Source organism: Oncorhynchus keta, chromosome 10 (genome assembly GCF_023373465.1).
Source record: "Oncorhynchus keta strain PuntledgeMale-10-30-2019 chromosome 10, Oket_V2, whole genome shotgun sequence".
In the NCBI taxonomy this organism is placed as follows: domain Eukaryota; kingdom Metazoa; phylum Chordata; class Actinopteri; order Salmoniformes; family Salmonidae; genus Oncorhynchus; species Oncorhynchus keta.
In genome coordinates, this window is record NC_068430.1 from 17,689,887 (window position 1) to 17,704,261 (window position 14,375).

General features: G+C 43.5%; 1 protein-coding gene and 1 long non-coding RNA gene across 2 annotated transcripts in view; one reads left to right on the plus strand and one right to left on the minus strand.

Annotated features, from left to right (window-relative positions):
- Window positions 1-3,374, minus strand: part of LOC118388312 (E3 ubiquitin-protein ligase TRIM62-like) — a 46,663-nt gene extending 43,289 nt beyond the window's left edge. Inside the window, exons 1-2 of the mRNA XM_035777227.2 lie at window positions 3,227-3,374; window positions 2,848-2,894 (exon numbers count right to left, since the gene is read on the minus strand). Coding sequence (XP_035633120.1) covers window positions 2,848-2,894; window positions 3,227-3,374 — 195 coding nt within the window. The remainder of the gene's footprint in view (window positions 1-2,847; window positions 2,895-3,226) is intronic.
- On the plus strand, window positions 2,629-3,414 carry LOC118388313 (uncharacterized). The gene is made up of 3 exons (XR_004826539.2): window positions 2,629-2,786; window positions 3,067-3,142; window positions 3,268-3,414. It is a non-coding gene; the product is annotated as an uncharacterized LOC118388313 (long non-coding RNA).
- The last annotated feature ends 10,961 nt before the right edge of the window (window positions 3,415-14,375 follow it).

Genomic DNA, 14,375 nt, shown 5'->3' on the forward strand with positions numbered 1-14,375 from the left:
ACCTCATCAAAGAAGAGCCAATGTCAACATTTCATTACTACAATTACTCTGTGAAAGTGACTGACTCATTTCTGTCAAAAACAACTTTAGGAGTGTCTCACTCCAAAATAACTTCTCAGAGTCACACTTTAAAAAATGTATATAATAGCTTCCCCTTATTTATTCCAGAAAAGGCATATGTCCTCTAAGTCCATGAATTTAGACAACAAGATATTGCAAGGGGTGCATTTTGTGCATGGTTTTTAACGTGAATTTATTTTACTTTATTTGATATAAAACATTTGTGTCTTATCTTTCAGTAATATATGCATTCCAGAAGAATTTCCCTCTAAGGGAGATCTTGTTCATGGGGCGGCAGGGTAGCCTAGTGGTTAGAGCAATGGACTAGTAACCGGAAGGTTGCAAGTTCAAATCCCCAAGCTGACAAGATACAAATCTGTCGTTCTGCCCCTGAACAGGCAGTTAACCCACTGTTCCGAGGCCGTCATTGAAAATAAGAATTTGTTCTTAACTGACTTGCCTAGTAAAATAAAGGTAAAAAAAAAAGAGATATCTTAAGAATTTATTATTACATTTCTTATCCAGCAGGGGGCAACCTTTAACAAATTGTGTATCTATCTTCACATGTTCTCCAAAACACAAATGAGATTTTAAGTCTGAAGGTATTGCTTTCCCAATATAATTACATTTTTATAATGTATTGGGAAGTTAATAACTTTCTATAAGAGAGTATAGTTCCTTCTTTATCAAATAAATCAAGCACAAATATATTTCTTTCAAATTACTTAGGGAAGAATAAAGACTTGTTTTTAAACAACATCTCTGTTGTTCCACATAAGTGTTTTGTGTGGGGAGAAGTTGTGGACATAATATAGTTTCCAGGCTAAAGGGGCTTGTTCATGAAATTTACAGTTTGATGGCAAATTTTGCTGCAGAATAGTTGCACTTCAACATAAATTGAAGATCACAGAATTTCATAAAAATATGACCGTTAGACTACAGACAGAAGGGTTAAGCCAGACACGTCACAGAGGTTATAAAGCTGAAGCATCGTTTGGAACAACCAAATATGGTAGTGAGAGAACGTCCAGTCGCATGTCGTGGGAGGATGAAACAGGGCCGACATTCTGCTAATGTTCTTATCGTTGAAACATCTGATCTCAATAAATGTTTCTGTTTCCAAAACTAGAATAAGTTATGAACACAGCACACTAAGTTCTATAGACTTGATGCTTTGAAAAAGTGAAACAATATTTTTTTTAGATGGAGTGCAAGGTCGAATTGAGTTTGTGCACACGTGCACTGCCCTCCTGCTGAACTTTTTCTCCTGTAGACTGAATCCCTGTTCAATGTTTAATTGTGCGTTCATCTAAATGACCACATAGTTATTGTCAGTTCTCACTGGACATGATCCTCAGTTATCTGAACCATGAGTGGTCAGATGTCAGAAGATGCTTCAGATGCAGTGCCATTCCACATCAGCTTCAACATTAGCCTCGGTCTCAGATCGGAACCCTGCTTTGGAGTCCCTCACAGCGGTGCCACAGGTTTCTCCAGGGCCAGAGGAGCTACCAGAGCTCACCCTGGCAGAGCACCCTACCACTGTGCTCCAGCTGACCACGGCCGTGCAGATCCAGCCTGTTCCAACAATGGAACTCAAGTTAGTATTTGGGCCTACTACACTACACCTGCTCCTACCATGGAGCTTCAGCTTACCACTCCCACAGCTGTGCGTCAACCAGCTCCTGAGTCTCAACTGGTTGCCACAGTTGTGCCATCTCCAGTGACTGAGGTTCTGCCGACCCCTGTTCTGGACCCAATATTTATCCTTACCACCCTGCCTATTCACCTTGAGGGAGAATCCTACTCCAGCTGACACCTCTGGATGTCAATTGTTCCATAATGCGGGAGCCCTGTCAGTCCCTGCCTGGTGAAACCTGCCAGTCTCAACCCTGGTGTTCTTGCTAGCCCCTCCAAACTGTTTCCTGCTAGTTCCAGACTTGGGAGACCCTTATGACGTCCCCATGGGGAACCCTCCTGACGTCCCCGTGAGGGACCCTCCTGACGTCCCCATGGGGAACCCTCTTACTGGGGAGGTCCAAATAACATTAACAGAGCACATCATTGCTACCCTCAACGACATCAATATACAGTGCATCTGGAGGCGCTGACCATGGATAGGCATGCATCGAACCCAACAATGTCTCATCTTTTTGGATGCCAGTTCGACCTTCAGACCCAAGAGACCACCGTAACGTCCTTTACACCATCTGGGGTTGACAAGCCGACACATCTTTTTTTTAGATCTATGCCACATGCTCAAGCTTGTTAGGAACTCACTGCACTGCTACAGATGCCTCAAAAGTGAGGATGAGGTGATCACATTGTCGACCAAGGAGGCATGTCGATTTTGGACAATAGGAACCCTCAGCCGCTTTGTTGCCCAGGCCCTGAAAATGCTGTACCTGTGTGAGGAACACAAGTTTTAAGCTTGCATGCTTACAGTCAGGTTCTGTGAGATAATAATTTCGTATTTGTAAATCTTATCTCACACATTTATCTCAGGGAATGACATCTGAAATGCAAACCAAACTATTTCTTGTTATGTTACAGATCATAGACAAGCTATTTGACGTCTTCAACACAAGGAGCACAAGGAGGCCTCGGCTCAAAGGCTGCCATCAACACTGACAATCTGCACCAAACTGATGCATTCCTGACAGAAGCATGGAAGTACCTGCTCAACTTAAAACACGGGGGACGAGACTCTATACGCCAGGAAAAGGGTGACCTGATATTATTGTTTAATGCACAACAAAATGGTGACTTAAAAAGCACAACAATTACCTGAAGCTGTTTCTCAGCATGTGTCCATTGATGCCTCCTCTGAAGTCCTGTTATCAGATGGGGTTAGAAGAAACAAAAACCAAGTTATTTCTTTCTGAATGAAGTGCAGACCCATGCCACCTATAAGAATCCAAACTACAACTGTATTTAACTACTAACTGTATTTAACCTTGAACTAAAATTCAACAATTCGTTACAATTCAAAGCTTTTTCTCCCAGACACACTGCAGTCACCGAATGGGTGGTCAACAGATTCCCTCATCAGGATCCTCCCTGCTCTCCTGCAACTACAGAAGTATGTCCTCACATATACATTCAGCCAAGACCATCTGGAGCTGTTCTTCAATGCAGTGAGGAGATCTGGTATGTTTTGAACTACCTTGCCTTGTCTCAGGATGACTCCACCATCTGTCTTTACAGGAGGCTGGAAATACAACCCGAACACAGGGCAGTTCCAGGCTGCATTCTGCCGCCTTCTCGCAAGGTGTGGGGTGAAGGCAAGGATAACAGGCAATGTGGTCGGCCATGACTCCACCCGTGTGGCCTCCGATAGAGCAATGACACCAGCCACTGGGGACAAGGAAGTAGTCTCCCTTTACCAACGAGCCTGGCCTGGTCACTGTCGCCACCAACACCACAGATGAATGCGCTAATAGGTGCCTTGTTCAAGGGCACATCAGCAGATGTATCCCCTATTCAGCTCAGGGATTCAAACCAATGAACTTTTGATTACTTGCCCTAACCGCTAAGCTTCTTGCCGTCCCCATCATCTTTACGTTAAAGCAACACATTACTGAAACACAAATTGGCATTGACAACCACCATTACACACTAATCATCACACTCATCCCCGACATCTACTCCAAACTCAGGAAGCACCACATCGTCAAATGACATACTGTAACAACAAAATCCACAAAACTAACAGGTTCAACCTAAACAAGAGCATAAACTTTCAGGCAAGTAACTTTTTTTATTATTATTATTTTTTTTTAAGTAAAATGTTTAACCTTTATATAACTAGGCAAGTCAGTTTAAGAACAAATTCTTATTTTCAATGACGGCCTGGGAACAGTGGGTTAACTTGCCTTGTTCAGGGGCAGAACGACAAAATGTTTACCTTGTCAGCTCATAGTCAGCCAGTCACTAGTTGTCTTCTTGTGGAGCCTTATCCCCCGGGCCATAATGAATGCATTTGTATTTAATGTCGTTTATGTATTAGCTGATAATTTTGTTAACATCTTTGGTGCCTATAATGTTACATAATCTGCATTTGGCTTAATTAAAATGTGTACCTACAGGTTAGCTAGCAGCTAATGTTTTGTTTTAATTTCCTTACCTACAACGTTCTCAACGACAAACTCACTGCACCACATAATGTTAGCCTACTTCAAAACTGTCCTCCATATCGTGCAAGTTAGCTAGACAGCTCTAGCTAGCTAACAGCACTCAGGCACTCAACACATAGACAGTTAGCTAGCTAGGTAACGTTAGCTACACTATTCCATTTTTAGTCTGGTTTAACATTACTTTTATACCCAGGCATTACTGAAGGAAATGTAATCACTAACGTTAGATAGTCTAGCTAGCTAACAGTAACTGTATAAGGCACTCAACACAAAGACAGTTAGATAGCTTGCGAGGTAGCAAGCAACCTAACCCAAACTAATGTTATCTACAGTGTCTTCAGAAAGTATTCATGCCCCTTGACTTATTCCACATTTGTTTTGTTGCCTTAATTCAAAATGGATTGAATATATTTTTCTCTCTCACTCATTTACACACAATACCCCATAATGACAAAGTCAAAACATGTTTTTAGAAATGTTTTATTTATTGAAAATAAAATACAGAAATATCTAATTTAACATAAGTATTCACACCCCTGAGTCAATACTTTATAGAAGCACTTTTGGCAGAGATTACAGATGTGAGTCTTTCTGGTTAAGTCTCTAAGAGCTTTGTACACCTGGATTGTACAATATTTGCACATTATTCTTTAAAAAATTATTCAACTTCTGTCAAGGTGGTTGTTGATCATTGCTAGGCTGCCGTTTTCAAGTCTTGCTATAGATTTTCAAGCTGATTTGAGTCAAAACTGTAACTAGGCCACTCAGGAACATTCAATGTTGCCTTGGTAAGCAACTCCAGTGTATATTTGGCCTTATTTTTTTGGTTATTGTCCTGCTGAAAGAAGAATTTGTCTCTCAGTGTCTGAGCCAGGCATTCCTCTAGGATTTTGCATGTGCTTAGCTCTATCCAATTTTTGTATCCTAAAAACTCCCTAGTTCTTGCTGATGACGAGCATACCCATAACATGATGCAGCCACCACCATGCTTGAAAATATGAAGATGTCACGTTCTGACCTTAGTTCTGTTATTATATCTTTGTTTTAGTATGGTCGGGGCGTGAGTTGGTTGGGCAGTCTGTTTGTTTTTCTATGTTGGTTTTTGAGTTTGGCCTAGTATGGTTCTCAATCAGAGGCAGCTGTCAATTGTTGTCCCTGATTGAGAATCATACTTAGGTTACCTGAGTTTCACTTTTGGGTGGTGGGTGTTTGGTCCACACGGTACTATTTCGGTTTTGTATATTCACATCATCGTTTATTTTGTTCGAGTGTTCTATTGTCTATATTAAAAACATTATGGACACTTACCACGCTTCATTTTGCTCCTCCGATCCTTCATACTACTCCTCTTCATCAGACGAAAACCCTTACAGAAGAGTGGTACTTAGTGATCTGTTGTGTTGGATTTTCCCCAAACAACGCTTTGTATTCAGGACAAAGAGTTAATTTATTGGCCGCATATTTTTCAGTTTTACTTTACTGCCTTATGCAAACAGGATGCATGTTTTGGAATATTTTTATTCTGTACAGGCTTCTGTCTTTTCACTCTGTCAATTAGGTTAGTATTGCAGAGTAATTACAATGTTGTTGACCTATCCTCTGTCTCCTATCACTGTTATCAGGGAACAGCCATTGTTACCTGCTATTGGTCAGTTCCGGTGTTATGAGACTGCGGGTCTCTCGACACAGATTACTTGTTTACATAGCAGGTTAGGATAACTATTTTTATTTTTAAAAAATTTACCTTTATTTAACTAGGCAAGTCAGTTAAGAACAAATTCTTATTTTCAATGACGGCCTAGGAACAGTGGGTTAACTGCCTGTTCAGGGGCAGAACGACAGATTTGTACCTTGTCAGCTCGGGGATTCGAACTTGCAACCTTTCGGTTACTAGTCCAAAACTATTATGGCAGGTTAGGATAATTAGCGTGGCAGGTTAGGTGAATTAGCGTGGCAGGTTTGGTGAATTAGTGTGGCAGGTTATGAGACTGAGATTAAGGTTAGGAAAAGGGTTAGGCTTAGCTACAATGCTACAGTTGTCAACAACTGTTGTCCCCGATGCAAAATAAATGGCCACGGACCACTGGCGAGAATTAATAGGTTTTTACTTGATATCAAGAAAGGTTAGCAGAGCATTTTCGCTAATCCTAACTCTTTTCCTATCCTTAACCTCAGTCTCCCAACCTGCTACATTAATTCTCCTAACCTGCTATAAAAAAGTAACTTCGGTATCAAAGTGGCGTGAAAAGAGTGTTTCCCTAGCGGAGTAGAAAGATGCCTAAGGGGAGTCCCTACTTCTGTTTTTCAGCGGAAATGGATGTTTGGTTTAAACCGATACAGTATTTTCAACCTGAAACATCCGCTTTTTTCAAACACTGCTAAGAGTGTTGGTTGGGGAACACTGTCAGCAGAGAAAGGTGCAATTGCGGCACAAAGAAACCCGTCTTTATACTTCTATTGGTACATTTTTAAGCTATGACTCCGGTACACAGCCGGCAGGCTGGGCTGCATAGGATGAACTATAACGTAGGATGCCAATTGCCGATAAACCCCACAGAAGAAGAAGGGCAGGTGTTCGGCAGGTATTAGCAAAGGACACTGGGTGCTAGCTAGCAAGGACTCTGGTACACAGCAGGCGGGATCGGTAACTACCAAGCTAGCTAGTAGACTGTCCTTCGCCCCCTCTTGACGAGCACTGCTTTCCCGCAGTTTTGTTAATTGCGGCGAAGGCAGGTGTTCAACAGGCGGGAGTGAAGGACACTGTGTGCTAGCTAGCTAGCTAGCTACACTGAACAAAAATAAAAATGCAACATGCAACAATTTCAAAGAGTTACAGTTCATATAAGGAATCAGTCAATTGAAATGAATAAATTAGGACCTAAACTATCGATTTCACATGACTGGGAATACAGATATGCATCTGTTGGTCACAGATATCTTTTTTTTTTAAAGGTAGGGGCGTGGATCAGGATAGCAGTCAATATCTGGTGTGACCACCATTTGCATCACACAGCGCAACACATCTCGTTCATTGACCAGGCTGTTGATTGTGGCCTGTGGAATGTTGTCCCACTCCTCTTCAATGGCTGTGCGAAGTTGCTGGATATTAGCGGGAACTGGAACACGCTGTCGTACACGTCGATCCAGAGCATCCCAAACATGGTCAATGGGTGACATGTCTGGTGAGTATGCAGGCCATGGAAGAACTGGGACATCTTCCAGGAATTGTGTACAGATTCTTGAGACATGGTGTCGTGCGTTATCATGTTGAAACATGAGGTGATGGCGGCAGATGAATGGCACGACAATGGGCCTCAGGATCTTGTCAGGGCATCTCTGTGTATTCAAATTGCCATCAATAAAATGCAATTGTGTTTTTTGTCCATAGCTTATGCCTGCCCATACCATAACCCCACTGTCACCATGGGGCACTCTGTTCATCACAACGTTGACATCAGCAAACTGCTCGCCCACACAACACCATACATGCTTTCTGCCATCTGACCAGTACAGTTGAAACCGGGATTGATCCGTAAAGAGCACACTTATCCAGTGTGCCAATGAAATCGAAAGTCAAGACCCTGGTGAGGACAATGAGCACACAGATGAGATTCCCTGAGACGGTTTCTGAAAGTTTGTGCAGAAATTCTTTGGTTGTGCAAACCCACAGCTTCATCAGCCTTCTGGGTGGCTGGTCTCAGACGATCCCGCAGGTGAAGAAGCCAGATGTGGAGGTTCTGGGCTGGCATGGCTACACGTGGTCTGCAGTTGTGACGCCAGTTGGATGTACTGACAAATTCCCTAAAATGATGTTGGAGGTGGCTTATGGTAGAGAAATTAACATTAATTTCTCTGGCAACACCTCTGGTGGACATTCCTGCAGTAAGCATGCCAATTGCACGCTCCCTCAAAACTTGAGACATCTTTGGCACCGTGACAAAACTGCACACTTTAGAGTGGCCTTTTATTGTCCCTAGCACAAGGTGCACCTGTGTAATGATCATGCTGTTTATTCAGCTTCTTGATATGCTACACCTGTCAGGTGGATGGATTGTCTGACACATTATAAAATGCTGACGAACAGAGATGTAAACAAATTTCTGCACAAAATTTGAGAGAAATAAGCTTTTTGTGCTCATGAAACATGGGATCAGCACTTTACATGCTGCGTTTATATTTTTCTTCATCATACTTCTTCAGTTACATCCTTTACACTCAGCGCAACTCCAAAGACAACCATCTTGATAGGTGTAACGGCAGATCTCCTCTTCGTCTGAAGAGGAGTAAGGATCGGACCAAGATGCAGTGTGGTAAGTGTTCATGACGATATTTTAATAAAGACAAAATGAACACTCGAACAAAAACAATAAAGTGAAATCTACAAAAACCGAAACAGTACCGTGTGGCGACAAACACACACACGGAAACAAACACCCACAAACCAACAGTGAAACCTAGGCTACCTAAGTATGATTCTCAATCAGAGACAACTAACGACACCTGCCTCTGATTGAGAACCATACTAGGCCGAAACAGAAACCAAACATAGAAAAACAATCATAGACTGCCCACCCCAACTCACGCCCTGACCATACTAAATAAGGACAAAACAAAGGAAATAAAGGTCAGAATGTGACAATAGGCGCTTTGCTACGCAGATCCACACGCAACACATTCCAATCCGATATCCTTTTTGGTTGCACTGCACTCTCCCTCTGCTCCTCGGAAACACAAAAAAAATAAGCCCACTTCTTGTTATCTTCACTGACGCAACCTTATCCAACATCTCTATGATATTCATTGGGACGTCAAATGGATCTCCCTGATATTGTCATCGGTCTAAAACCCTCACTGCAACAAAAACAAAAAAGTAATAGCAAGGCTTGGCGTTTGCCAGATTCCATGACCACTTTACTTCTCTTATGTTCCTTCTTGTTCACCATTGCAGTCCCATCCTCACTCTTATCTCCACTCGATGCGCCAACAATTTCAAACAAAACATCCACCATCTTCCACCTGCTGTTTTTCTGCTTACTTCCCCCACATCTCCATCCAGTTGTTGTGTCGGGAATAACAGTTGTTGACAACTGGACCATTTTAGCTTTTTTCCAAACATTAACTTAATTCTTCTAACCTGCTATGTTAATTCTCCTAACCTACTGCGTTAGTTTTTCTAACCTGGTACGTGAAGTCACTTCTGTTTGTAGCTGGATTAGTCTTAGCAAAAATGTTACAGTTGCCATCAGTCCCGGCAAACCATCAGTATCACCACACAGGAACCAATGGAATGTTCGAGGGGGGAGGGAGGCGTTCCAGCAGATGCAGGAATGCCCACATGAAATATCCTGTAATACCCTATGTTTCACGGAATCGTAGCTGAATGACGACATGGATATTCAGCTAGCGGGATACTGCACCGGCAAGATAGAACAACACACTCCGGTAAGACGAGGGGGGGTGGTCTGTGCATATTTGTAAACAACAGCTGGTGCACGAAATCTAAGGGAGTCTCTAGATTTTGCTCCCCTGAAGTAGAGTATATTGTGATAAATTGCAGGCCACACTCCTTGCCTAGAGAGTTTTCAGCTATACTTTTAGTGGCTGTTTTTTTACCATCACAGACAGATGCTGGCACTAACACCACACTAGGTCAGCTGTATAGGGAAATAAGCAAACAGGAAACCACTCACCCAGAGGCGGCGCTCCTAGTGGACGGAGACTTTAATGCAGGGAAACCTAAATCAGTTCTACCAAATTTCCATCAACATCTTAAATGTGCAACCAGAGGGAAAGAAATTCTAGAACACCTGTGCTCCACACACAGAGACGCATACAAAGCTCTCCGTCGCCCTCCATTTGGTAAATCCGACCACAACTCTATCCTCCTGATTCCTGCTTACAAGCAAAAATTAAAGCAGGAAGCACCAGTGACTCGGTCTATAAAAAAGTGGTCAGATGAAGCAGATGCTAAACTACAGGACTGTTTTGCTATCACAGACTGGAACATGTTCCAAGATTCTTCCGATGGCATTGAGGAATACACCACATCAGTCACTAAGTCAATAAGTGCATCGAGGACATCATCCCCACAGTGACTGTACGTACATACCCCAACCAGAAGCCAGGGATTACAGGCAACATTTGCACTGAGCTAAAGGGTAGAGCTGCCACTTTCAAGGTGCGGGACTCTAACCCGGAAGCTTACAAGAAATCCTGCTATGCCCTGCGACGAACCATCAAACAGGCAAAGCATCAATACAGGGCTAAGATTGAATCATACTACACTGGCTCCAACGCTCGTCTTATGTGGCAAGGCTCGCAAACTATTACAGACTACAAAGGGAAGCACAGCTGCGAGCTGCCCAGTGACACAAGCCTACCAGACGAGCTAAATCAATTCTATGCTCGCTTCGAGGCAAGCAACACTGAGGCATGCATGAGAGCATCAGCTGTTCCAGGTGACTGTGTGATCCCGCTCTCCGTAGCCGACGTGAGAAAGACCTTTAAACAGGTCAACATTCACAAGGCCGCGGGGCCAGACAAATTACCAGGACGTGTACTCAGAGCATACGCAGACCAACTGGCAAGTGTCTTCACTGACATTTTCAACCTGTCCCAGTCTGTAATACCTACATGTTTTAAGCAGACCACCATAGTTCCTGTATCCAAGAAAGCGAAGGTAACCTGCCTAATCGGAAGCCATTAAGTGCTTTGAAAGGCTGGTCATGGCTCACATCAACACCATTATCCCAGAAATTCGTAAATCGCCCTAACAGATCCACAGATGACGCAATCTCAATTGCACCCCACACTGCCCTCTCCCACCTGGACAAAAGGAACACCGATGTGAGAATGCTGTTCATTAACTACAACTCAGTGTTTAACACCATAGTGCCCATAAAGCTCATCACTAAGCTAAGGACCCTGGGACTAAACACCTCCCTCTGCAAATGGATCCTGGACTTCCTGACGGGCCGCCCCCAGGTGGAAGGGTTGGCAACACACAGATCCTCAACACGGGGACCCTTCAAGGGGTGCGTGCTCAGTCCCCTCCTGCACTCCCTGTTCATGACTAAAACACCATCATTAAGTTTGCTGACGACACAACTGTGGTCGGCCTGATTACCGACAACGATAAGACCGCCTATAGGGAGCAGGTCAGAGATTTGGTATGGGTCCCCAGACCTTCAAAAAGTTCTACAGCTGCACAATTGAGAGCACTGGTTGCATCACCGCCTGGAGTGGTAACTGCTCGGCATCCGATCATAAGGCGCTACAGAGGGTAGTGCGTACGGCCCAGTACATCATTGGGGCCAAGCTTCCTGCCATCCAGGACCTACAGTGCATTCGGAAAGTATTCTGAATACTTATGTATACAGTGCCTTCGGAAAATATTCAGCCCCTTGACTTTTTCCAGATTTTGTTAGCCTGATGCTAAAACTGATTACATCTGTACACAATACACCATAATGACAAAGCAAAAACAGGTTTATAGAGTTGTTTTCTAATGTATTAAAAATACAATAATTGAAATATCACACTAACACAAGTATTCAGACCCTTTACTCAGTACTTTGTTGAAGCACCTTTGGCAGTGATTAAAACCTTGTGTCTTCTTGGGTATGACGCTACAGGTTTAGCGCACCTGTATTTGGGGAGTTACTCCCATTATTCTCTGCAGATCCTCTCAAACTCTGTCAGGTTGGATGGGGGGCGTCACCATACAGCTATTTTCAGGTCTCTCCAGAGATGTTAGATCGGGTTCAAGTCCGGTCTCTGGCTGGGCCACTCAAGGACATTAAGAGACTTAGCGAAGAAGTGACTTCGGGACATCTTGGTTTTGTGCTTAGGGTCATTGTCCTGTTGGTAGGTGAACCTTCGCCCCAGTCTGAGGTCCAGAGCGCTCTGGAGCAGGTTTTCATCAAAGATCTCTCTGTACTCTGTCTTGATCCTGACTAGTCTAAAAAACATCCCCACTGCATGATGTTGCCACCACCATGCTTCACCGTAGGCATCCAGGTCAAAGAGTTCAATCTTGGGTTCATCAGACCAGAGAACCTTGTTTCTCATGGTTTGAGAGTCTTTAAGTGCCTTTTGGCTAACTCTAAGCGGGCTGTCATGTGCCTTTTACTGAGGAGTGGCTTCCATCTGGCCAATGAAGTCCTGATTGGTGGACTGCTGCAGAGATGGTTGTCCTTCTGGAAGGTTCTCCCATCTCCTCAGAGGAACTGTAAAGCTCTGACAGAGTGACCATCGGGTTCTTGGTCACCTCCCTGACCAAGGCCCTTCTCCCCCAATTGCTCAGTTTGGCCCGAGTGGCCAGATCTAGGAAGAGTCTTGGTGGTTCCAAACTTCTTTCATTTAAGAATGATGGAGGCCACTGTGTTCTTGGGGACCTTCAATGCTGCAGAATGTTTTGGTACCCTTCCCCAGATCTGTGTCCTGACACAATCCTGTGTCAGAGCTCTGTGGATAATTCCTTTGTCCCCATGGCTTGGTTTTTGCTCTGACATGCACTGTAGGACCTTATATCGACAGGTTTGTGCCTTTCTTGTCCAATCAATTTGAATTTACCACAGGTGGACTCCAATCAAGTTGTAGAAACATCTCAAGGATAATCAATGGAATCAGTATGCACCTGAGCTCAATTTCAAGTAAAAAGTTCTGAATTCTATTTTTAATTAATTTGCAAAAACATTTTTAAAAAGGTATTGCTTTGTCATTGTGACGTATTGTGTGTAGATTGCTGAGGATTTTTTATTTATTTAATCAATTTTAAAATAAGGTTTTAACGTAACAAAATGTGGAGAAAATACTTTCAGACCCCTAGGCATGTTAGAGGAAGGCTCAAAAAATTGTCAAAGACTCCAGTCACCCAAGTCATAGACTGTTCTCTCTGCTACTGCACGGCAAGCACTAAGCCATAAGACTGTTGAACAATTAATCAAATGGCCACCTGGACTATTTTCATTGACCCCTCCCTTTGTTTTAACCTGCTGCTACTTGCTGTGTATTATCAATGCAGTCACTATACCCCTACCTACATGTACAAATTACCTTGACTAACCTGTAACCCCGCACATTGACTCAGTACCAGTACCCTCTCTATATAGCCTCATTATTGTTATTTTATTGTGGGATTTAAAAAGAAACTTTAGTTTATTTAGAAAATATTTTCTTAACCAACAATGCAGTTTTAAGAAAATTGAGTTAAGGGCTTAAGGAAGCATTTCAACTACTGTTGTATTAGGCAAATGTGACAAATAAAATTAGATGACTACTCAGGTGCACCTTGTGCTGGGGACAATAAAAGGCCACTCTTAAATGTGCAATTTTGTCACACAACACAATGCCACAGATGTCTCAAGTTGAGGGAACGAGAAATTGGCATGCTGACTGCAAGAATGTCCAACAGAACTGTTGCCAGAGAATGTAATGTTCATTTCTCTACCACAAGCCACCTCCAGTATCGTTTTAGAGAAATTGTCAGTACGTCCAACTGGCCTCACAACCACACACCACGTGTAACCACGCCAACCCAGGACCTCCACATCTGGCATCTTTACCTGCGGAATCGTCTGAGACCAGCCACCCGGACAGCTGATGAAACTGAGGAGTATTTCTGTCTCTAATAAAGCCCTTTTATATAACGACCCAGATGCAGACACAGGAGGCAGATGGTTTGAGTCTCTGATATTTATTAAAATACAAGGGGCAGGCAATAGGCAGGCCGAGGACAGGCTGAAGTTCATTAACCAGGTCAGAGTCCAAAAGGTACAGGGAGACAGGCAGGCTCGAGGTCAGGGCAGGCTGAATGGTCAGGCAGGAGGGCTCAGTGTCAGGGTAGGCAGAACAGGTCGGAACCGGGAGAGCTAGAAAACAGAGACTAGGAAAAACAGGAGCATGGAAAAACTTGCTGGTAGGCTTGACAAGATGAACTGGCAACAGACAAACAGAGAACACAGGTATAAATACACTGGAGATAATGGGGAAGATGGGTGACACCTGAAGGGGGTTGAGACAAGCACAAAGACAGGTGAAACAGATCAGGGTGTGACATTTTGTGGGGGGAAACTCATTCTGATTGGCTGGGCCTGGCTCCCAAGTGGGTGGGCCTATGCCCTTCCAAGCCCACGCATGGCTGCGCCCCTGCCCAGTCAATAAAAATCCATAGATTAA